The following is a 26,056-nucleotide window of genomic DNA, read 5'->3' as shown; positions in this document are numbered from 1 at the left end:
GGGGATCAGGACCCCCCCTTGGATCCAGTACCACCGGAGGCGTCTTCCTCCTCCTCTCCGGATGAGGCAGTGGCGGGCACTTCATGTACGGGTCCCCCTCCAATAGATCTTCGGGCTCACCAGGATCTCCTGCGTAGGATGGCCCGTAATATGGACCTGCAGGCGGAGGAGATAGTGGAAGTACAGGACCCTATCGTGAACATCCTCGGAGCGGATGCCCCATCGAGGGTGGCGCTACCCCTGATCCGCACGATACAAACCAATGCGGATACGATATGGCAAACTCCTGCCTCTATCCCACCCACAGCGAGAGGGGTGGAAAGGAAGTACTTTGTCCCGTCTAAGGACTACGGGTACTTGTATACCCACCCCCAACCGTGTTCACTGGTGGTGGAATCAGTGAACGCACGAGAGCGCCACGGCCAGCAGGCTGCAGCGCCTAAATCAAAAGAGGCTAAGCGGCTCGATTTGTTTGGCCGTAAGGTTTACTCAGCCGGAGGGCTGCAACTTAGAGCGGCGAACCAACAGGCGCTATTGAGCCGTTACAATTTCAACTCCTGGAACTCTATGGGGAAGTTTAAGGAGTTGATTCCCCAAGAGTCCAGGGAAGAGTTTGGAGCCATGGTAGAGGAGGGTAAGAAGGTGGCTCGGACCTCCTTGCAGGCCTCCTTGGACATAGCAGACTCAGCTGCGAGGACCCTGGCTTCGGGTATCGCTATGCGGAGGATCTCCTGGCTTCAAGTTTCGGGTTTGCCTCCGGAGCTACAGCAAACCTACAGGATCTGCCCTTTGAGGGACATGGATTGTTCTCGGACAAGACGGACTCTCGCCTGCAGAGCCTCAAGGACTCGAGAACAATCATGCGCTCCCTGGGGATGCATGTTGTGGGCCCTCAGCGCAGACCATTTAGGCCGCAGCCTCAGCGCTTCTACCCCCCCCGCCTCGTCAGAGACAGGACTCGACCCGGAGGCGAGGGCGAGGTGGTAGAAGAAGGTGGGCCGGCCCTCAACCCGGCCAGAACCAAGGGCCACCTAGACCACCTTCAGGCCCCAGGCAGAACTTTTGAAGGTGCGGTCGAGGACGGCGCCCCAGTCATCCCCCAGGATCCAGCCCCCTCCTTTCGGGATCGTCTCTCCCACTTCCACCGTGCTTGGTCCCTTATAACTTCGGACCGTTTGGTCCTCCGCACAGTGGAGAGGGGATACACTATCCAGTTTTCTTCTATCCCCCCCTCCCACCCCCCTTCCCCGTCCCTCTTCAGGGACCCTTCTCACGAGCAACTTCTTATACAGGAGGTTTCCACGCTCCTTGCTATGGGGGCCATAGAGGAGGTTCCAGTAGAGTTAAGGGGCAGGGGATTTTATTCCCGTTACTTCCTGATCCCCAAGTCCAAAGGAGGTCTGCGGCCCATCTTGGACTTGCGCGGACTCAACAAATTCGTAGTAAAGTTGAAGTTCCGCATGGTCTCTTTGGGGGCCATTATCCCTTCCCTCGATCCTGGAGACTGGTTCGCCGCCCTCGACATGAAAGACGCATACTTTCACATCTCAATTTACCCACCTCACAGACGCTTCCTGCGATTCGTGGTAAACATGGTGCACTACCAATTTGCAGTCCTTCCCTTCGGCCTATCCTCGGCCCCAAGAGTGTTCACGAAATGTATGGCTGTCGTGGCAGCGTACCTTCGTCGGCAAGGGATACAGGTGTTCCCGTACCTAGACGACTGGCTGGTACGCGGTCGCACCAAGGAGCAAGTTCAAGCTCACGTCCACATAATAGTGCACACATTCAACGAGTTGGGCATCCTACTCAACAAGGACAAATCCACTCTAGAACCTACCCAGAGAATAGAATTCATAGGCGCAGTTCTAGACTCCAGACGTGCACAAGCCATCCTGCCAGACAACCGATTTGGCACCATCACGAGCCTCATTCAAGGGCTCCAGGCGTTCCCAACTACCACGGTGAGGTCGTGCCTTACCCTGCTGGGTCACATGGCCTCCTGCACGTACGTAACCAGGCATGCCAGACTTCGGCTTCGCCCACTCCAGACCTGGGTGTCGTCAATATATCGACCAAATCGGGACAGCCTGAACATGGTGGTCACGGTCCCGATCTCGGTCCTGACCTCCCTCACCTGGTGGCTAGATCACAATGTGGTCTGCGAGGGGATGCCATTTCACGCCCCACAACCCTCTCTGCACCTGGTCACAGACGCTTCATCTCTGGGTTGGGGCGCCCATCTCAACGAACACCATACCCAGGGCCTGTGGACTGCACCCCAGTTAGCCCTGCACATCAATGTTCGGGAGCTGATGGCGGTGCGCCTGGCGTGCCAGGCATTTCTCAATCAACTACGTGGCCGTTGTGTGTTAGTTCTCATCGACAACACCACGACCATGTTTTACATCAACAAGCAAGGAGGAGCACGTTCGTCAGTTCTATGCCAAGAGGCCATTCGCCTGTGGGACTTCTGCATCGCCCACTCAATCCATCTCACGGCATCGTTCCTCCCTGGAGTCCAGAACACTCTAGCGGACCGACTCAGCAGGTCCTTCCAGACACACGAGTGGTCTATCCGTCCGGACATCATACATTCCATCTTCCGGAGGTGGGGGTTTCCCCAGATAGACCTGTTTGCATCTCGAGACAACAGGAAGTGCCACGTGTTCTGCTCCCTACAAGGTCGAGCTCCGGGCTCCCTCTCGGATGCGTTTCTCCTTCCCTGGAAAGACCACCTGTTTTATGCCTTCCCTCCGTTTCCTCTGGTCCACAAGGTACTGTTAAAATTGCGCAGAGACCAGGCACAGGTAATTCTGGTCGCTCCAGCGTGGCCGAGACAACATTGGTACACCACACTGTTGGAACTCTCGGTTCAGACACCGATCCCGCTTCCGTTGTGTCCGGATCTCATCTCTCAGGACCACGGCCGGCTGCGTCACCCCGACCTGCAATCACTCCACCTCACGGCGTGGCTGCTCCATGGTTCACCCAGGCAGAGCAGCAATGCTCGCACTCTGTCCAACAGATTCTGCTGAGCAGTAGGAAGCCCTCAACACGCACCACGTACCTGGCCAAGTGGAAGCGGTTCTCCTGTTGGTGCGAACAACGAGCCATGTCCCCGTTGCAGGCACCCATTCCTCTCATTTTGGAATATCTCCTCTCCCTAAAACAGCAGGGGTTGGCGATATCTTCAATTAGAGTTCACCTGGCCGCTATATCGGCCTTTCACCCAGGGGAACTCGCGTCCTCGGTATTCTCTAACCCGATGGTCGTTAGATTCCTCAAGGGCTTAGACCGGATGTACCCACAACAACGTCAGCCCGTTCAGACGTGGGACCTCAACCTGGTTCTCTCCAAGCTCACAGGTCCTCCATTCGAGCCACTGGCCACCTGTTCACTTTTGTACCTATCCTGGAAGACAGCCTTCCTTGTAGCCATCACCTCAGCAAGGCGCGTTTCTGAACTCAGGGCGCTTACATCCGAGCCCCCTTATACAGTTTTCCATAAGGATAAAGTGCAGCTTCGTCCACATCCTGCCTTTCTCCCTAAGGTGGTTTCTCCTTTTCATATCAACCAGGACATCTTTCTCCCGGTCTTTCATCCCAAACCACATGCCACTCGCCAGGATCAACGTTTGCATTCCCTGGACGTACGAAGGGCCCTGGCCTTCTATATTGACCGCACAAAGCACTTTAGAAAGACGACGCAACTCTTCGTTGCAGTGGCCGACCGAATGAAAGGCTCACCGGTCTCCTCACAACGCCTATCCTCCTGGATTACGTCTTGCATCCGGACTTGCTATGACCTGGCAGGTGTCTCAGCACCGCACCTCACCGCTCACTCCACGAGGGCCCAGGCTTCCTCGACGGCTTTCCTGGCACAAGTTCCGATCCAGGACATTTGTAGAGCAGCGGTTTGGTCATCAGTCCACACATTTACAGCTCACTATGCACTAGTGCAGCAGTCCAGAGACGATGCTGCTTTCGGATCAGCGGTCTTGCACACAGCAATGTCTCACTCCGACCCCACCACCTAAGTTGGGCTTGGGAGTCACCTAATGGAATGGATATGAGCAAGCACTCGAAGAAGAAAAGACGGTTACTCACCGTTGTAACTGTTGTTCTTCGAGATGTGTTGCTCATATCCATTCCAAACCCGCCCCCCGTCCCCACTGTCGGAGTAGCCGGCAAGAAGGAACTGAGGGGGCGCCGGGTCGGCTGGGGTATATATTCAGCGCCATGAAGGCGCCACTCTAGGGGGCTCCACAGCCGACCCGCCGGTGTTGCTAGGGTAGAAAATCTTCCGACGATCGTGCACGCGGCGCGCACACACCTAATGGAATGGATATGAGCAACACATCTCGAAGAACAACAGTTACAACGGTGAGTAACCGTCTTTTATAACTGGTACATGGATATATTTAGGAATTGTATATACTGTGACATTTATAACTTTGTTGGTAACTTTAATAAAACTACTAAAAGATAGTGAACCTTGGTCTTGTGATTGTATGTGTTACCTGCCTCTGGTTTCATGTGTTCCTAGGGGCTCTAGATCCAGAACAAACAGAGATAACTCTATTGAACTTAAGTCTGGAGCTGCCAGAGCCAAACCCACTGTGGTATAATTAACATTAAATAAAATAAAAGGCTACATATGATTTACACAGGGTTAGGCTCAATCAGTGGCACACTTGGGAATAGAATGCAGAAGTCTAGATGCATAGTCCTCTGTTCTAATCATTAGACGATGCTCCTTCCCACTCAAATGACTAATTATTTAGCTTCTTTGGGCCAGATTCTCACTCAGTGTAAATCAGTATAGGTCCATTGATCAATAAAGCTATGCCAATTTACACCAGCTAAGGATCTGGTCTGGTTTACCTATACGTAATGGAATTTGCTTTTATTGATGAGATTTTAAGGTGTTAGACAAATTAACTTGTTTATAAGATCAGATAAAACTGTGACAATCGTATCTAAAAGCTATCAATGTTTGTCATGAAATCCATAAAGTTACAGTTTCAAAATGTTACAAAGTTGGAGAGACAGGTAGAATTGTGGTGATGATATTTAGAAAAAAAACCCCATGAGCTGGAAACATGATTTGTGTATTCATATAGCTCTTCTTCAGACACATTCGCTTTTTCTTTCCTGTGTTATCAAAGGAAAACAAACAGACTTCATAAACGACAGTTACCATGCAATAAGCTCTTCTTTAAAAAAAAAATCTAAAACCCCTTCAAATGTATAACATGAGAAACATTCTTGTCTTACTTTCAGTATTGCACTGGCATTTTTTTGATGAATACATACTAGAAACATTGTAATTTTAAAATTGTGCTAGAAACTAATATCTTTGGCAGAACAATTATGTAAGAGTGTGTGTAAGATAGATTTAAACATGAAGGAAACATTTTGTCTCTTTTGATTAAACCTTTCTTTGAGGCCATTTCATAATTACACTTGAGGCCTGGTGAATAATGCCTCTTTCTCACAGGCAACTCATCTGATTCCTCTTGTGCCTCATAATGCACAAAAAGCATAGATTCTCTTGCAGCATGACGCATGCTGTAGTTTATTTACTGCATATTCTTTACAAAGACTTTCTTTGAACAGTGAGTGGATACTTGATATCAAAATCTGTTAACTTGCTCTGTCAGTCCTGAGACACTACAGGGAGGAAAGCTAATAAAAAATAAATTGGCATTTTGTTCATTTGAAATTGAGCCACCATTTAGCTCAAGAAGCATTCTGATATTGTATTATCATTGGCTTCCTCTTATACTGCCTTCCAGTAAGAAGAAAATTCTCATCTCAATGTATCTTGCTAGAAGTATTAATATTATTATAATTTCTTTTTGCTGTCAGTTACTTTAGAGAAAGTATGTATTAAATTACTTGACTGAGAGGCACTATATATCTTGGAGATTACATCCATGAATATATAAGAATGTCCATGTATATGTTTTATTACAGCAATAACAGACAACAGAAGACTATGCTCTTGATCCAGAACTGCATACCTCAGGTGCCCAATCCCTTCAGGAACCCGAGAAGTGTGACTATAGGACAATAGTACCTGGTGACAAGTGCCTTATTGCTGCTCTAAAATGGATCCTGGATATAAAAAAGAAAAAATGACTAATGAAGACTATAAAAATAAATTCAAAGTCTCTATGCAGAGAGTCAAATTCAGGAGATTCTAGCCAGTCAGGTACAGCATTATAACTGCATATGTAAAACTCATCATAGTCACCTAGGTCACTCTAATTCCTAATGCCAATTTATAATAAAATAAAAAGACCCAATCTCCAAGTCCATGTAAGTTGCAATTAGTGTAAAACCAAAGGTGGGGGAGAGGGAGGGGAGTAATGACTGTATGTCATCATTACAACCTGCTGATCTTGGATTGTTGGGCAGTTGAGCCCTTGGTGCAAGCGCAGCTTCAGGGCTGCTCCAAGTTTCACCCAGCTATTCCAAGTTACATCCAGCTGTAAAGGTAGCAGTGCTCTGGCTACTCCACCGGTCCCCAACTAGTTTATCTGTGCTTCGGATGTGATAGGGTTAATATAGGGCTAACTAATCCATTTCTGTGCCACTAGAGGACTTCTCTATACAATGAAATCTCAGCTAGCCAATTAGGTCAGTTTCAAGTCTGAAGCATCACAGATGTAATGAGTTTGGATCCGGCCCTATAATTTTTTTTGTACTAACATGCATAGGCCCTGAGTTTTCTTTTTTGTCAGGAGTGTTCCACACCTGCTCTGCTACAAGGCCCTGCCCCATTCTGCCCCTCCCCTGAAGCCCTGCCCTCACTCCACCACATCCCCGAGGCCCCGCCCTCACTCCACCTCTTCCCGCCCTGTTCCAACCCTTCCCCTGAGGCCCTGCCCACCTGTTGTTTGCTGTTCTCTGCCCTTCTCCAAGCACCTCCTCCGATCTGCTGTGGCTGGTGGGTGCTGAGCTCCCACTCCTTTTTTTTTTTTCTGTGGGTGCCCCAGCCCCAGAGCGCTGATGTAGTCGGCATCTATGCTAACATGTATTTATTCATAGATTCTAAGGCCAGAAGGGTCTATTGTGATCATCTAGTCTGACCTCCTGTATTGCACAGACCACAGAACTTCCCCAAAATAATTCCTAGAGCAGATATTTTTAAAAAAACAACTTCCTATCTTGTTTTAAAAATTGTCAGCGATGGAGAATCTGCTACAACACTTAGTAAATTGTTCCAGTATTTAATTACTCTCGCTGTTTTTTTTTAAAAAAAAGTATGCCTTTTTTACCATCTGAATTTTTCTAGCTTCAACTTCCAGCCATTGGATCATGTTATACCTTTCTCTGCTAGATTGATGAGCCCATTATTAAATATTCCTCCTAGTACTTATAAATTGTGATCTAGTCACTCTTTAACTTTCTTTTTGTTAAGTTAGACTCGAGGAGCTCAATTTATTTATCATTATAAGGCATGTTTTCTAATTCTTAATCATTCTTGTGGTTCTTCTCTGAACCCTCTCCATTTTATTAATACCCTTCTTGAATTGTGAGCACTGGAACTGAACACAGTATTACAACTATGGTCACACCAATGGCAAATATAGAGGTAAAATAACCTCTCTATTCCTACTTGAGATTCCTCTGTTTATGCATTCTAGGATTGCATTAGCTCTTTTGTCCATAGCATTATCCACCATGACACCCAATTTTTTTCATAGTCACTGCTTCCCAGGATAGAATCCCCCATCCTGCAAGTACGGCCTATATTCTTTGTTCCCAGATGTATAAGTTTACATTTAGCTGTTTTAAAATAATATTTGCTTGTGCCCAGTGTATCAAGTGATATAGATTATTCTGAATCAATGACGCGTCCTCTACATTATTTACCACTCGCAAATTTTGGTGTCATCTGCAGACTTTATCGTTGATTATTTTATGTTGTGTTTATTGTTTTTTGGGTTTTTTTTTCTTGAAAAGCATCACCTTTTGAAAATGTCTTTTTTGCTAGGACAATAATTAGTCTGAATGTGTGTAACACAGAGTGTACATCAAGAAAGGATCTCCTGGTAGCAAATATCTAGTCACTAAGTCTTAAGAATGCTGTGATGTCATTATAAATTGTTCTGATAGGCAAATTCAGCTTTGGATTCAAATTTCTCCAAAGTATGATTATATTTGGTTAGGGGGCCGTGGTGGAGACCATTATACAAAGAAAGGATTGTGATGAAGTTTGGGTCCAAATCAGAACTTGCTCAAAGTTCAGGAGAGTTGGGATTTAATATTTTGGTTGAGGCCATAAGTTGAGTTTATAAGATACAGATTCAGGTTTTAAAATACAAAGAAGTGCACTAATAAAGGTAGGTAAACACCACTGACGTTAGAGCCAAAAGATGCAAGCATCATTAGTGTCTTTGTAATTTAAAAACTCTCTTCTGAGACTCAAAGTGAACAGTTCATACTCACATTTGGTAGTGGTAGTGGTGGCTCTGATGTGTGGAGTAAATGCTCATTGTGGCAAAGAAATGAAGTGACCCTATCTAAGGTCAGACACTGAGTCTGTAGCCAAGGAAGGATTAGAACTCAGGATTTCCTGAACCTGAAGCTCATAAGTCTTCCTCTAGGAATGTACAGTGTGTCTTCATTAAATACAAGGAAGGTCTTGTGATTAAGGAACTGAAATGGGGCTCAAGCAATCAGGGTTTAATTCCTGGTTCTACTACTGTGTGACTTTTGGCAAGTCATGAAGGTCAATGGGCCAGGTTTTCAAAGGTATTTAGGCAGCTAACGATGCAGATAGGTGCCTATGGGATTTTCAGAAGCACCTTGGCACCTAGGACCTAAATATTTCTGAAAAACTGGACCAATTTTTTTAGAAAGTGACCACTGTTTCTGGGTGCCCAATTTGATACACTTGGGGGCTCAGCACCCCCAGCTTCAGCAGAAGTCAGTTGGAGCGTCAGATGGTCAGTACATCTGAAAAATGAAGCCCCAGGCATTGCAAATAGGGTAACCAATATTTAAGGTGCCCCAACTCAGTGGCCATGTTCAAAAATTTCATTCCTAATTTTTCTGTTTCAGTTCCTCATCTGTAATGTGATTGTAATAGTCTCCTACCTCATGGGGATGTTCTGAGGATAAGTTCATTAAGTTCGTTTTGAAGATGCATTTCTACAGTGTTCCCTGCAATAAATCGAACAAACTTGTATTAAAAAAAATCCCTACTTATTGTTCCTCTTCCCCTAACCTCTGTCTTCTTGCCTCTGAGTTCCTCATTGGGGGAATTTCTCTTCTTGAATGTCTAGAAAGCACCCAGCATATTGTGGGCATGATCATAACATAAATGATAATTAATGTTTGTTCAGATACTATGCTCATGGGGGCCATCTAAGTTCCTACATATGTAGGCTTAATGGATGTTATCTGGAACTCTTTGTCGGAGAAATTAACAGGAAAAGAAATGGAAAATATTTCCCATCCTAATATATCACTGCAAACAGAACCTCATCTTACTTATTGTACCTACCCTTTCTGTCATGTGATGTGTAGGTGCTGTGCTGTGTCACTCACCCAGGCCTCTGCTCTGAGTTTCTGGCGGGGGATTATCACATCAGTCTGGACTTAAGAAGCTCAGCTGTCTGGCTGAGTCCAAGATAGTCCATCCCCCTCTGGGTTTGTCAATAAACACAAATGAGGTCAACACAAATGAACATCCCACACGTGGATTGGTGGGTTGGAGTAGCAAGAGTCCTCTTTTCTCAGAGGACTTCCTGTAAAGCAGTAGGCCTTATCTAGGCTCATAGGCTAGTGTCAAAGAATAGTCCCATCATAAGTGGATCCATAGCAGATCCTCCCTCCCTACAAGGACAGGTTGCCGGGCAGCGGGCGGTTGAGGAGCCCTTGCCTTTAGCCAGGCTTTGCTCCTGGAATTGAGGCCTGGGAGATCTGCTCTCCTCAATGGTCCACCACCAGATGAGCTCCTCCCTCCAATTCTGACATCTCCTGGGTGCAGGGGGGAGGGCCACTTGAGCCAACGTTAGCTCGTTAAGCCTGTGTTGCCCAAGATGGGGTTTGTATACCCCCTCACAGTGCCCAGAAGAAATGTGTTTGCTCTAGAAGAGCGAACTCTCAGAAGCTCAAAATAGGAGTTTCATTTCTTAGCCATCTGTTTGTCTAATTTAGCATTTATCAACATTTTTAATCAAGCACAATCTTTGAAATATACATTCAGTGACTCAGAATAGCAAACCAAACTCATTAATGCAGACAAGTTCCATAGACAGCATCTTCTAACTAGCTACTTAAAAACTGACTCCCACCTGATAGGCTAATAGTGGGGTGCTCGTGCTATCAGACCCTAGATTTTGGAACAGGTGGTAGGGCATTCTTCCTGGACCACTCCTAGTTTTGGAACCCGATTCCCTCATTGGTAAGTCCAAGCCTGGTACTAGATGTGGAGTTCCCTTACCAAATTGATTTGCATAGCTACTACTTTGTCCTCATGCACCCAGTACAAAGATAATGGTCAGGCATGGTGGCCTGTGAGTGATTCTTTATCTATCTTAGAGTTTTATACTGTCATTCCTCACTATTGTGTCTGAGCTCCTTCTATGTAAATTCATTGGAAATAGCGAAGTCCCTAGTTGACTTTGTGTAGTCTCTGGCACTTCTACCTTTTGAGGATCAAAACTCTGCTTGGTGTAGGACTTATTTTCTTTTTAAATTCCTCTGTTTTTTTTGTTGCTCAGGGCATAAGAGTCAAGGGGGTGGCAGGTGTCATTCTTATGGTGGGAAGGCTTTTTCAAAGAGGAAGGTTTTGCAGCATTTCTTCAGATGGTTAGATTCCAGTTTTACCTGATCTCCTCTGGAAGTTTGTTCCATAGCTGGGACCCCCTTACTGAGAATGTATTATGCCTGCCTTTCATGTGCCTCATCGTGGGTTTTGTTCTTGTTCACTTTATTTTAAAATAAAAATTTCACATTGACCTCAGCCATCTGTGCAACCTTGTGTTCTTATAGCTATCACCCTTGCCTTCCTCCTAACTCCACCAATTGTGTCCCACCCCCACCTTCTGGGTCTTGTCCCTAATTACACTGTAAGCTTTTGCAGGCCGGGCCTGCCCTTTATTCTTTATGTAGAGCACAGCACAGTGGGCCCCCCCGATTCTGTTTGTGGATTCCAGTTGCCTCAGTTGGGTGGAAGGATAGGTTTTATGTCACACTCTCTCTTTTCCTTTTGTTCCTCGGAGAAAAGAAGCAACAGTGAAATATTCAGCATATGCACCCTGAGATGTGGTTAGAGCATGTTTTACAAATCAGTCTCAAATGAGGTTCTTCTCTTTATTCTTAACTATTATGTGAATTGTTCCAAGTTTTTCCTATTTCTCTTGTTATATTTTTTATGTCACATTTGGATTCTGGTTTCATTTCTTTTCTTTTTGCTGCTGTTTTTTTCCTTAAGAAATTTACAGTGCTTCCTCATTACTGTGACCATCTGCCTATCACCAAATGCCGTTCTGGTCTTAACCATGACAGATCATAGTGGGACTGAAGGCTGATTACAAGAAAGGAAAAGAGAGTGACCATTTTGTGATTATATAATGCACAGTGAAAGGAAACATCCAGTAAAAGAAAGAACACGGTACTACTTAACTCAGAATTCTTGCCCGCACTGGAATACCAACCCTTGCTACATCCATGTTCAAAATCTCTTGTCAATTTTAGCTATGCTAGCCAAATGCTTTCAATCTGTGTTGTAGCTGGCATGGGTTGATGCTCTTGGCCAAACTACCCTACAAAAACTGACCAAAGTAATTCTTAAAATATATCTCAGTTGTGTTTGATCCATCCCATTAAAATAGGACAAATTATTATCGATAGGTTAAATGCATTCTGATGAATGTTACTGTATGTTATTTTTTATATGAGCGTCTGCTCAAGCCCTCAAAACTGATACTTTTTTTCCAGATTTCTCTTGAGGATCTGAACTCCTACTATATTTCTAAAAAAATCCCCTATGCCCTGCATTCTCTGCCCCATATATTATATTATAACTTTGCCTTAGAACTTGATGTTTTGCCATGATGACACATTGTAAAATTATACATAATTCACTGTAAATATATAAATTAAGCCAGTGATGGGAGAACTTTCAAAGGTTTTGAGCAGTATCTTATGTGGATGTTTATCTGGACCTATAGAAACCTCCCACCTGGCCTCAAAGCCATCTCACACATAGCCAGTCTTAACAGTTCTCCTACTTGTCTGGTTCCTTCATTCACCCTCTCATGTGTAAACATCCTTTCCCCAGTAGCACCATTAGGGGTAGATGGCAGGCCTGTTCCTCCATTTGGCATATTTGTGGGTCATCTCAACCTTTTCCCTCTCTCTCTTCCCATGTTCCCTGAATTCCTTTCACTCTCCATGGTGTTTCAGTTTTTCCCTCCTTCAGCCAGCTGTGGTGTCTCCTTCTGGAGAACCCACTTCCTTTCAATCTGCTTATCTTAGGATTTTCCATTGCGTCCATCACCACAGGATGTGAATTCCTTCCAGGTAAATTAGGTATGCCTGGCAAGCCCCCTACCTGATTTCATGTTTCTTCTCACCTCCCTTCTCTAGTAAAAGAGGCTCTGCTTAAGTTATACATTTTTTGCCTTTCCAAGCCTTGCCTCGGTGGGATTTCCCTCCTTCTTCGCAGTCTCCAAGACCTGCTTTCTTTCATTGCACCCTTTCATGATGGGAGCTGAAAATGCTATTTGGGCTGGGGAGAAACAGGTGAACCTGCCTACAGAAAAAAACACTTAAGGTAGGCTGAGAGCCTGCATCTAGTCATGCTGTTTCGAGCTGCATAGCAGTAGTGAGTGCAATAGCTTTAGTAGCTCAAATGGATAACTACAGTATAAATTAAATGTTTTCAGGCTGAGGAAGTTGCCTGGGTGGACTGGAGACAGAGGTCAAAAACTTGGGACTGCCCCATCCAAATCAGTACGGTTGGCAGTTACTTTGTAGGTTACAACACAATTTGGCCCTCTTCATATGTTACAACACACTTGAGCTGCAACCAGATTTAACCACCATTGTTAATGTTGGTTGCTTTGTAGTGAATAATGATAATACTTAGCATCTATTTACTCATTTACATCTCTAGATTTTGAAGCCTTGAGGCCTAATACAGACAGGGCTTTATTACAAACAAACACATTAGAAATAGTAGAAGTAGAAGAAAGAAGAAGGGGGGGAGGGATAGCTCAGTGGTTTGAGCATTGGCCCCCCTAAACCCAGGGTTGTGAATTCAATCCTTGAGGGGGCCACCTTGGGCAAAATCAGTACTTGGTCCTGCTAGTGAAGGCAGGGGGCTGGACTCAATGACCTTTCAGGGTCCCTTCCAGTTCTATGAGATAGGTGTAACTCCATATATTAGAAACTGCACTTCAGACTGCTTTCATAGGAGGATTCAAGCATGGTTTATCAGCATGGTTTCTAACTATGAATGTAGATGGTACAACCATGCTAGGGCTTAACTGTGGTAGAAAATAGTTGAAATATGGTTGCAACTTGCAAGCACTATTGTGGAAACACTGTGAGTGGCACTAATTACTCTACAACCTATATAACGTTTTGGGTGTGGTGGGTTCTGAGCCACATGAACTGGCAAGTTAACTTCAGTGGTGCTATAATAGTGAATGTATTTTTGGTGTGGGGCCCAGGCATTACAGGATCCTCTTAAATAATACTTATCAGATTTTTTTGAATTGTTTGTCAATGTCACACTGTTCTCCATGCACTGGGCAGATCAAGGCATGCACACACAAATTGCAATATAATTGTACAGTTTGTACTCAAGTGTTTGGGTTTTTTTGCTTTGATTTTCCTATAGCATGTTGAGGTTTTGCAACAACATTGAGAGATATGTACAAACTTCTATTAAAGCTACTCATGTTATAATTAAAGTAATATTTTTAAAAAAATCATTCAAGAAAAGATAATTCAGTGAGCTACACTCGGAGGAAAACACATTTATATTTTGCTTACTTGCACTTACCAAATAAACTCATTTTTGTTAGCTATAATCATCGCAGAAATTGTCTTCTCATTATGGGATTACCTATCAAAAGAACTGATTTTATAGTAGGACTTCAGATGGCAGATGGTTTTTATGAGAGGTAAAAGCTCAAGGTGAAGTCTTGTCCTATTGAACTCATCATGGGGTTTGCCATTGATTTCAATGATGCTAGGATTTAACGCATAGTTTTCTTCCAGCTGAAAACAAGCTTGTTGAAGAACATTTCTCTGTTTGGGAGTTGTAAATATGAGCACCAATATTACACATCAGCTCACTCTGTTGATCTCTAGGGCTCTCATGAGACCCCTATGCACTATTTGCGTCCTACTGAAGTCCTATTTTTAGGATTTAAGTGCTGCATAGACCTTGTGCTGACTCTATAGAATTTCACTCTATAAGAGCACAATTTATACCTTCCACTTCAGCACGACTTTCACTGGATACTTTATATAAATAACTTGTACTTAATTACCGCTCACTTTTGTTCAAATCAGCCCTCTTTTTCATAACATTCAAGCACAGGCCTATTAATGTATATCATCCTAACACATTTGGAAGAGAACATTGTCGTGGTGGAACAAGAGTTTGGTTCAGAGAATGTTACGAACCTCTCCAATACACATTATTCCCTATTTTACATGCTAAAGGAAATCAGAAACAATTGGGCACATTACAATAATAATACTTGCAATGCTTTCAAAATGCTTTCCAAACAAAATGCCCCTGTTAGGTATGTCGATGAGTGCTTTCCCATCCCCTTTTATACATGTGGGGCAAACAGAGGCAGAGGTTTTAAGTGACTTGTCACGGTCGAGGGATGGAGTGAGTATCACAATGAGATATAGGTTATGTAATGTACCTTGGGCATGATGATTGTTAAAGGTGGATGAAGAGGTAGGTCTCTTTACTGCGCTGTAGTGGTTATCTTTTAGATAGTCATGTGATCAAGCTGTGGTCATTCTTCCAGAAATTGGCATAACTCAACACAGTATGCTCACGTAGATGGCAAATCAGCTGTTGTCTTTTATTTCCCCAGCCGCTGGTACCAATATACATTTGGGGAGACAGGACAGAGGGGGACATATTCAGGCTACTCAGTCTTAATCTACCCTAGTCAACATTACTACTATTGGAAAAAGAGCAATATAAATTTTGCTTGCATAACTTTATCCATGTCACTGGGATCTTGAAGTGGACCAGATCCTATACTCCATTGCTACATTGATGGATACAGAAGAACATGAACATTAATAGAGAGTAGGATTTACCCAACAACTGTTATGAAATATAACAACAACAACATATTTACTATATTTATATTACCATAGTACCTAGGAGCACCAGGCAGGGATAGGGCTCCATCGTGCTAGCCACTGTACATATATACACAAACATAGTCCCTGATCTAAATCTAAGATTGCAAATGACATATGGTTGTAGAGGAGACCGGATATGATCAAATATATATAATTTTTATATGAAAATACATACTTGATTTTTAAAATTGTGTATTTTCATATAATGCCAGCTGTATCCCTAGCTGTCCTTCATCTTATCCATAATTAACGGGCTGATTTCTTAGAGGTGTCTCAGAAGAACAGTAATATGGAGGAGGAGTAGATAGAGGGGCAGATCCTCACATGATGTAAATTGCCACAGGCCCATTGGCTGTGACACATTACACCAGCTGAGGATCTGCTCCAGGAAGGGACAGATGGATCAGTTCAGAGAGGGGCTCCGTGTGTTAGATATAGCGTAGAAGGCAGCCCATAGATATTTGTCAGGACCTGACAAATGCCAGCCTCATCTAGTGGCAGCTGTAGCCATATGCACGTTATGTATGGTGTGTACCATTGGCAGTGGTGAAGAGGAGCAGCGCTGGGTGTCCCACGTTCAGGTTTGGCCCTGCTGGCCCTCCATCATGACCGGTGTTGGCAGAGCCAGAGCTAAGTGAGTGGCGTTGCAACCTGGTGCACGGGGGCAGTGGTGCCACTCACATTTGGCAAATTTGGCAAACCCAAGTGGCACTGCAACCGCTGTGTACTAGATTGCAGCACCTCTCACTCAGTTTTAATCCCACTGCGTGTAATGCTGGAGAGCCGGTGGGGCCAATCTGAGTGGCAGTGGGGCAGCCAACGCAGTTCCTTCTTGCCACTGCCATGGAGCCAGCTTACACAACAGGGCCCCCTCCATCTCCCTTGGAGGCCTACCCAACCTCTCCCCACCTTCCAGCAGCCCATGTCCCCTCTTTGGGATGGGGAGTAACACTGCACCTGGGTAGGCCAGGCTGAAAAGGGGGGCTGAGGCTGGCACAGACTTGGTGAGCAAGGCACTGGGGCCAGCAGCTGCAGCAGAGATAGCTCCACTGGGATTGGTGGTGCATACCATGTGAAAAATTTCTGGGGGTGCCCCTGGCCTCATCCACCTATTTGTTAGCTTCTCACAAGAGTCTCTGCACCTTCTTACAGGCTACCCACCCACATCAAACTGACCTGAAGAGCACTTCTTCAGTACTCTCATTATTAAAGCAATACGTATGGAAAAAGGAACTGCACCTGCCTAATGTCGAAAGGAACCCTTTTATCCAACAAATTGAGGAAACTGTTCCAGACTAGCTCACCCCTGTGAGAATCGGACCCTAGCAATGTTGTCAGACTTGGCGAGATCTAAGGTGTTCTGCTGAGTTAGTGCTGTGCATGGAACTGAAAGGATGACCATTGTCAGAAAAACGGTTATGTTAAAACAGCACTTTCCGACTCAATAGTTCTGCTCGGTGTGTGTTTTCAAGTCATATCTGTTGACTTCACTGTTAAAAACAGTTTCACAATTGTTAGCACTCAAGAACAGCTTGAAGAGGGAGATAGATACTGTTCTGCTGCATGCATCATTCAGAACATTTCCTGCTAAGTTGTGATTTGCAGAATCTTTACAAGTTATAATAGAAGAGGCAGAAAGAACACAGCTTGATTTTCAGATACTGGGTTAAGATTGCAGCCAGGGCACTTAGAGAAATCATCATCTGATTTGTCTATTGAACAAATTCAGTATGGAGATCATTGAGAGAGAATATATATGGAATCCCATAATGTTCTTTTTTTAGGTACTTTCTACTTGAACTGCACTCTAAAGATATTTAGTTGTAACTTACTTAGTATAAGTAAATTATTTATGTCACAATTTTAGAAGTGTAGTGAAAGAATGTTGCAGAAGGGTCATTTTTTTTCCTTTATATATTTTTTCTGCCCTCATTTGAGCATGCACAATCCCCCTCAAATCCATTTACTAAGTGGATTCCTCTAGGAAACAGAATTAAACATGCTGAGTTTAGAATCAGAGAGCTGCATGATGTCATTTCTATATTTAAATTAGATGTAGTAGAATAGAGCTGAGTAATTTGTTTAATCATTGCTCATGCATTAATTTCCTGGGAGCTGATTTTTTACAGTGCGCTTTTATCTAAAATTTATATCTCTTAGCTACGTCTCTTATTTGGCATGATTTCAATGCACTGGGCACATTTTTCTTCTTGACTTAAACTCAAGGAGATTCTGTGATTGAGCAAATTCTGCACACAAAGTTTTTCAAGCACAGTAAATTTATTTAAGCAGGAATGTGGCAGAAAAAATGTACCCCCAAGACACAGAAGTAAAATAAACGCAAAAGCAAATTTGATTAGAACCAAGCTGAAAACATTTTGAAAAATGGTAAATAAACAAGGGAAAATGTGCAAGATTAATTTTGTGTGTACATGGTACAATATGTACTGGGTTAATTCTGGGATCAGAAGTCAACTGACTTTTGGCCGTGAGGTTTTGCGAGTAGTGCTGACATATTTAGAGAATATTTGAATACAGAAATGTCTGCTTTATACCTGTCTAATAAAACATTTTAGTATCACTTTTTATTCATTCTCTTTCTGCATTTCAGGAAAAATATGTTTAATCTTTACTTGTTGCCTTATTATTTTCATTTAATTTAGTCTCCATTTTCCTTTCTAATTTTTTAAAATTATTTTAGAAAATACTTGAATTTCATTATATTGGCTGCATGGTAGATAGGCTAGTATTTAGGAATATATAATAGATTTTAAAGCACTGTCCAACACAAATCATGTATGTCTGTATGTAGTTTATGTACATAACTTCCTTTTGTACTGAGATAAAAATTATCCCATAGTACAGTGTATGCGCTCCATAACATATGCAGTGTGGTGATACAATAAGTATTTCACATTATTCTATCTTATTGTATTACCACCAATAGCTGCTTTGTATTTGTGAACAAAGTTCAAACTATTTTCATTAGGTTCTCTTGACTGTAAGTCACATGGATACTACCAGGAGATGGAATTTACATCAGCCAATTGGATTTCCGCTATGATGTGTGCTGTTCAATACACATCTATAAGTAATGGAATGACACAAATTAATCCCCCTCTTTGGAGATGTGAGAAAAATTAAATTCAGACAGCACATTTTAGAGTGAAATCCACACAAGAATCCCTATTCATTTCTTACATGCCCGGGTTTCTTCCTTTGCCACTGTCTTGAAGCCCAGTTTAAGGGAGCATGGAGCGTGTGGTGTGAACAGTTTTTTGTTCTGGAGTCAATTTTGCTGTAAAAATCAATTTTAAAATAAAGTCTAAATTGCTTAATCAGTAGGTGAAGTTTTGGACCGTTGACGCTGAGGAACCCAAGTTGCTTCACTTCCTGAAAGTTTGCCCTTATCTGAATAGTTTTTTCAGGTGCTTATCACCACTCCAATTTAGATTGGGTTAACATCTGAGTCAGTTATGGCAGTAGTAGTAATGATATTACTGCAACCTCGGTCAAGGATTTACTTTCCAATAATAAATAGCCCTTGGGCAAGTCCTTTTTATGACATTCAATTAAGTGGCATTGACTTGCAGTGTGGGGTTTTTTTTCTATTTGAGCTTGCATTTACACTTACTAATTACCCTAATATACTGAGCAGGCAATATCTTAAATCAGAATCATGCCAGTGAGTTTTCTGCAAGTCTCAGAACATAATATTGTACAAATGTGAATGTGTCATATGGTTTTTCTTTAGGAACAAGCACAGTATAGAAAGTGAGAAAATGCCTAATGTTCCTGCATAGCTTTACCATAATCTGCTGGTGAATGCAATGTTAACCCAGAATATGTAGATATGTTAGGCCATTTATCCAAGACTTGGGGTCTGCCTTTAGTCCAGTGAAGAGTGACCTTTGGAACACAAAGAATATTAGCCATATGGTAAAAGTTAGTTTTTGAAAAGAATGATCTGTGCTTGGTGTTGTAGTAAGAAGGGGGACTTAATGCAGCTCGTTTGGCTATTTTCCATCATTCAGTATAGTTTTGGAGAAAATTCAGTTTCCATATGAACACAGGAAGTAGCAACATACCATATAAGCCTGAATTGTTTGTTTTGCCTGGTACGAGCAGTATGACCAAAGCTCAGAAAAAGCAGTTTTTGAGGGCATCAGTGCTGATCAAATATTTATCATATTAAGAAAATAGACAACTCGGGCTAGATCTTTGAATATGATCGGGCCCTTTTGTGCCATTCAGGGACCAGATTGTGCTTGAAAATTGGCAACAGGGAAGTCCCCTGATGGAAAGGAACTCCCACTGACATAAAGCTGGTGGAGCCAGTTCCTGTGACCAGCTGTTCCACCAAACTCCAGCATAGAGTTCCACTCCGCTGAAACCAATTGCTAGGGTGCTCCAGTCGGGGTAGCACTGGCATAGATTGACCTGCCACGTTAAGGAATTGTAACTAGCTCCTGATGCTCACCTCTGCAGAGCCTGAATAGCTGACTAGTATAAAGTAATGAGTGTTCTGTAAATCTGGAGAAGATTTCAAAGCCTAAGAAAGATTAGTTGGGGATTTGATCTTTTGTTTCTGAACCTATGGACTCTGTTCGATTCTCACACTCACTCACTTGCAAGGAAACAACCTAAGGAGAGCCATTTTTGAACAGTTGCTTCTCTGCTACATCCTCCCCTCTCCAGGGCTGGCCAGCATTGGCATTGGCTTCTATCCAATACCTGAACTCTGTATTTTCCCCCATTTGTCAATCCAAGCTCCAGTAATGGTTCCTGTTTTGGTGCATAATGTTTGGCTCATAGTGGAAAGAGGAACATACCATGTTGGGTGACTGTTCCCCAGTTACATCCTTTCCCCTGTGATGTGTGCCCCTCTTTGTTGATTTAGAGCTGAGCTTTTTCATAGTTCTTGTAGAAGGCAAGCTATGTGCAGCAGAATTTGCCATCAGCATGACCCCTGTTCACAGGATTTTTGTGGCTCTGCTCCCCTTTACATATTATAAAGCAATGGGGGGGGGGAGCAAACATAGGATCTTATACTTAGACACATCGTTAAATAGTATATGATTTTATTTGTAGTGTTTGTGCTAAATAGGTGACTTTTGCTTACCATGTGTCCTTTCCATTCTTTGCTTCACAGGTTTGCAACAGAAAAGGGAAGGGAGTGGGTGGTAATTTAGCACATTTTATCCTCCAGGTATCCCCAAATAGTTCACAATCATTGTCCTTCCTAATAGCATTGAGTGGGCTTGTAAAGAGTTTACATTGGCACTAAAAATAAACAAACCTCTTTTGAAAAGCTGTTATGTAAGAGTCCTTTCCAAATTATGTTAATGCTGTGGAAGGAAATCTAGTTATAATGAAAACATAATTTGAGACCAGCAGCCAAGTACCACTGAACACGATCCAACTAACAGTGTGGGGGGGATGCTCTGAAAAGCATGCTTGTGTGTGTCTTTAAAAACTGTAAGCATGTGAAAATTCACTAGCATCATACCCCCGCACCTCCCATCCTGAAGAATATGTTGTCCTCCTTAGTTTTCCCCTAATGTTTGCACTTTAAAACTCTTCTTTGCTTCTCAACTACATGGACATTATGGACGTGATCTGGTTAAAAACTGTAAGAAAAAATAGTGTCTTTATTATTGATGCTAATCTGCAGGGTCCTGAATTTGCACAGAAGATGCAGGGAGGCTCTAATCTTTAAACCGTTGCATCATGGAGTTTGTAAATTGGTAGATTTAGAAAGTGTAATGAAGACACGATGAATAGGTCACGGAGTGTAGTTTGAAAACCTGCTGTCATGTTGGTTTTACAGATTTTCAAGGCTCCTAGTAATAAGCAGGCTGCTGGTGATTTGAAAGCTACTCTTGCTTTTTTGTAAGACACTTTTTCTTAGGCTCGTACCACAAACGGAATGCATTCTAAAAAATCTTATGTAAATATTTGGTTCTTTTAATCTGCGGAATCATTGCAAATGTTCCCAAGCAGAACACTTTTGTTTATCACATTTCTTTTTATTTACAGACACTGCAGTAACAAGCTAGGTCTTGCATTTAATATTGTATTTTCCTCATTATCTCAGCTTTGAAAGATGGCATGCTTGGGACTCCATTACTCAGCCGGATATTGTGAATCTCTATGCAGCCTATCCTTAGCACACACGCTTCCTCAGCGTGGGATAATCTAACCTCTCTGCGACTGAATGTTTTTTGACTGAGGAAAGGCTCCTTTTTAGTCACATTGAGCAATATTCATCCAAAGCCAATACAAAGTGGTGTGAATTGCACCTCCTTGTGGCAACCTGCACCCCAGGTGGGAGGGTTATTCTGACAGGAAAGCACTGATGATACTGATGCCTGCCTTCTCTCAAGCTTTCTGCTGTAGTGGGGAGGGCAGCTTTAGTTGCTGCTGAGGCCCTAAAGTCGTTTAGAGCAGAGATTTCTAAGGGGAGGCAGTGAATCAGTGCCTCCCCAGTAATGTTGGCTTTACTGCCTTGCTGGCCAGCAATACCCATTGCTGTACTGGTCCCCTGAGCAGGCCCACCCCAGTAGAATGGGAGGGTCTTCTAGTGGCATAAATCCGACTATCTGCCTTCCAGGCCTTGTTTGCTGTGGCTTCCTCTGGTGTAACACTGGGCTGCGTGTGGCTATGGCTGCACATAAGCAAGGAAGATAGTGGATGATATTCCAAAGCTTAAGCATTGTGAACCCAAATAATTAAGCAAATAATATATGAGCTGAGCCTGAAATATTGGACTTGTTTATACTGCTAGAGACCATCTACAAAGTTTGGAGGTACTTAAAACTGGGGTTGTGTTTTAAATAATGGTAGGTTTCTATAATACAGAAAGCCACATGGGATTCTAGCAGCCGTAATGTATCAGCTCCCGGTGGTATTGGGTATCACCGGTTTCTTGTGTGTGATTATATCTCTCCCTTTGTGGCTGACCCTAGCAATTATTCAGGCTAGTTACATCCCACAGCAAAGAGTTCTCAACAGAAGTGTAAAACTTGCACTTTTGGTGCTGAAGGTTGAATGCCTGCTGACAGCAGTAGTGTCTGCGTGTATGTGGATGTGGTTCATTAAGAGTTCTCTGTGTATTTTTCACTGAGTTAGTCCCAAATCATTTTTGGAAATGACGTATATTACCTGTTTCCTTTCATAAGCAAGTTAGTCAGGAAGCATATTAAAGAATTAGCCAGAGAACAAACTACAGTGCTGCAGTTGACAAGGAACATGATGTGATGGTGAGAAATGCACATTTTTTTTTAAAACTAAGGGCAAAATTCTCATCTCTGCTGCTCTCTGTGGGTCTCTTAGTGATGTCATTGGAAGTTTCATTCACAGGACAAGAGCTGAATGTGGTATGCAGAAGAGATACACAATGTGGAAGAGAGGAGGATTTTGTAAGGGCTAAAGCCCCAGGAATACTTAGTTCTGATTGCAAATATTTTGCTCCTAATAGTTTGTAGGTGGCTTATGTATGAGGTTTAAATAAAATATTACTAAGCTTTTAGTGGTAAAATTTGGCTAAAAATAGGGTTGGGTTATTAAGATGAATAAACTTAAACATAATATATAAAATATACATATATACAAGTTTGTAGCTTTTGTTAGCAGTTAGAATACAAGGCATTCATTCTTTAGAACCAGAACTAATGGCATTTTTATATCCAATTCCATACAGAAGAAATTTTGAAAAAGTAATTCAGGCATCCATTAAAATCCAGCAGACAGCATATTTAAAGCGAATACTTCAAGCCAGTCCCAGAGGGCAAAGAATAAGCCTTTTTAATTAGAATTGTATTATAAGAGAAGTTTTGTGGTTCAATTGTTAATGTATACTTAGTTGAAACCTACATGCATTTAAACTAGTTATTTTGTTCAACTTCAACTCAGTGCGTAAATAGCCAGGCTACAAGATACATCCTACCCTATTAATTAGTGTTAGTATTCCCATCGGTACAAGCTGATTGCCTGCCAATTCCAAAAGTTTACCCTTAAGCATGATGGCACTATATGATTGAAAACAAAACTGCCTGTAGGTATTCCCTATATGTTTTTGTATTAAATAGGACAGTGTTTCCCATAATATTATTTCCCAGGTTAGTGGGGAGTTACTTAAATCCCAGACAGCAAGTTACGTAAGCTTTGAGTGCTATTGATCATGTCTACACTATACCAGTATTCACTGAAGAACAATATAAATTACTGTACACCAGTTATGATTATAAAGCTTACAGTGATGTAATGGACACTATTTTCATCAATCTAAAATTCAGACTGTTACTGCAGTTTAAATATTGAAACAGTGTATTAATGTGTGTACTATGCTTTTGTGGTTTTGGAAACCTCTGTTTATTTAATGTGATGGAATAAATAATTCAGAATTGTCACCCTCAATTTACAATTTGTTGGGATCTATATTTTAAACTGTGTCTAGCCTAGAAACTGTAGGCAAGATAATAATATGCAGTAGAAAAATTCTTACTGATGAACACCATATTAATTCTTCACACAGTGCACAGTCAACCTGTGGAACTCGTTGCGATGGGATGTTAAGACGGTCAAAAGTATAACTGAGTTCAAAAAAGAATTAGATAGATTCATGGAGAATAGATCCATTGTTGGTTATCAGCCAAGATGGTCAGGGACACAACCTCGTGCTCTGGGTGTCTCTAACCACCTGACTGCTACAAGCTGAGACTGGATGACGGGTGGATCACTCGATATAGTGCCCTGTTCTGTTCGCTCCCTCTTAATGATCTGGCACCGGCCGTGGTTGGAAGACAGGATACTGGTTAGATCAGGGGTAGGCAACCTATGGCACATATGCCAAAGACGGCACACAAGCTGATTTTCAGTGGCACTCACACTGCCCGGGTCCTGGCCACTGGTCCGGGGGGGAGGTCTGCATTTTAATTTAATTTTAAATGAAGCTTCTTAAACATTTTTAAAACCTTGTTTACTTTACATACAACAATAGTTTAGTTATATATTATAGACTTATATAAAGAGACCTTCTAAAAACATTAAAATGTATTACTGGCACGTGAGACCTTAAATCAGAGTGAATAAATGAAGACTCGGTACATCACTTCTGAAAGGTTGCCAACCCCTGGGTTAGATGGACCTTTGGTCTGACCCAGTATAGCCATTAGTATTTTATGTTCTTAATTAGTGGCCTTCCCTCCTCCCTCTAAGATAAAACAACTTGTTAAATTTGGTTTAATTTCAAACAAGCCTTACAAAAAGTTGCATAAATGTTCATGTGTCACACTTCTGTATCAACTATATCAACTTATGCTGGAACCCAAAATCATACACTCTGGGTAGGTCAGGAAGGGAGGTGAGTGGAAATGCATTATGACTTTTGATATAGCCAGTGCAATGAACACAGATCAAAAGAGCAAGCAATTGTTTAAATGATAAAGCATTTATTATAGCTTTATGATATGATAGGGCATTTCTTACTGGCCATTAATATACAGCTCAGGTGCATGTGAAGCACAACAGAGCAGACCTCATGAATGCAAACATCACTTCACCCAAGGAATGGAATGTATATCTGTATCTTAGTGAATTTGTCACTGTTTTTCAGAAATATCGACAGTACATGTCAGGACTTCTGGCTCCTCCTTATGGTGTTATGGAAAGTGGCTCTAACAATGACAGTAAGTAAATATATATATATATATATATTTGGAAATCAGTTTTTAAAAAGTCCCTCCTCCTTAGATATTGGAGTTTTGTTCTCTTTAAGCATTGTGATGCATGATCTTTTTTTTAGTGTGGACAGGAAGTGGTGTCAGTGTCCACCGTAAAAAAAAAAAAAAAAGGGGGGGGGGGTGCCCCAACTTTCTTTCTTTTATCTACCCGTTTTTCAGCTGCTAGCAGTGAGAAGTGGGGGATAGCAAGGAACAATTATCTACTACACACCAGTCAATTTGAGGACTGCATTCAATTTTTCTGTTAAGTGCTGAGGGCAACACATCCAAACTTGTGTGCCTAACTAGGTACCTAAATCCACACTTAGGTATCTAAATTGAAATGAAGTCTTTGGGAGCTGTAGATACTCAGCACTTCTGAAAATCAAGGATGTTTATTTAGGTGCCTGAATATGGATGTAGGATGTCTAACTTTAGTTGCTCAAATCTGCTAATGTTGGCCAGTACGTTTATACATTTGGTATATTTGTTGTATCTGCAGTACTCATTGCTGCATTCCATGGGATTCATATGACATCTTAACAGAGAACATTCTTCTAAAGAAACACATACCAATGTTATACTATATATTATGTTTTATAGAAGAATAGGTTGTTATGGGCAGTGCTATTTTTGTTTTTAAATATATTAAAACACAGTGTAATCTCTGGGCACAACAATTTCTGAGTTTTATGTGTGCACAGCCAAATGCCCAGGTACAGTCTTGAAATCTTAAAATTGGGGGAGGTAACCTGCCGATACATGTAGGATTTACACATTTGTTATTCTTAATGGGCATTTCATCTTTATAGCCTTCATAAATAGGTAGGAAGTACATTTTTCATTTCTGAATAATGTGGATCAAACTTACACTAACTACTAAACCTCATAAGTAAATGCACATGTACTCAAACTGCTAAGACCCTCCTAATTTTTTTATTACTTTCATGAATGGTTGCT

At 42.3% G+C, this 26,056-nt stretch overlaps 1 protein-coding gene across 4 annotated transcripts in view; it reads left to right on the top strand.

The window, feature by feature from the left end:
* The window catches only part of RAPGEF4 (Rap guanine nucleotide exchange factor 4), a 223,578-nt gene that overhangs the window by 99,890 nt on the left and 97,632 nt on the right, over positions 1 to 26,056 (top strand). For all 4 annotated transcript variants that reach the window (XM_054044610.1, XM_054044609.1, XM_054044612.1 and 1 more), the window contains one exon: positions 24,991 to 25,063. In XM_054044610.1, the coding sequence (XP_053900585.1) occupies positions 24,991 to 25,063 (73 nt within the window). The remainder of the gene's footprint in view (positions 1 to 24,990; positions 25,064 to 26,056) is intronic.

The sequence above is a fragment of the Malaclemys terrapin genome, chromosome 11 (assembly GCF_027887155.1).
Source record: "Malaclemys terrapin pileata isolate rMalTer1 chromosome 11, rMalTer1.hap1, whole genome shotgun sequence".
NCBI lineage: Eukaryota > Metazoa > Chordata > Testudines > Emydidae > Malaclemys > Malaclemys terrapin.
Note: the sequence above shows the minus strand (reverse complement) of the source record. Positions and strands in the feature narration are given on the sequence as shown.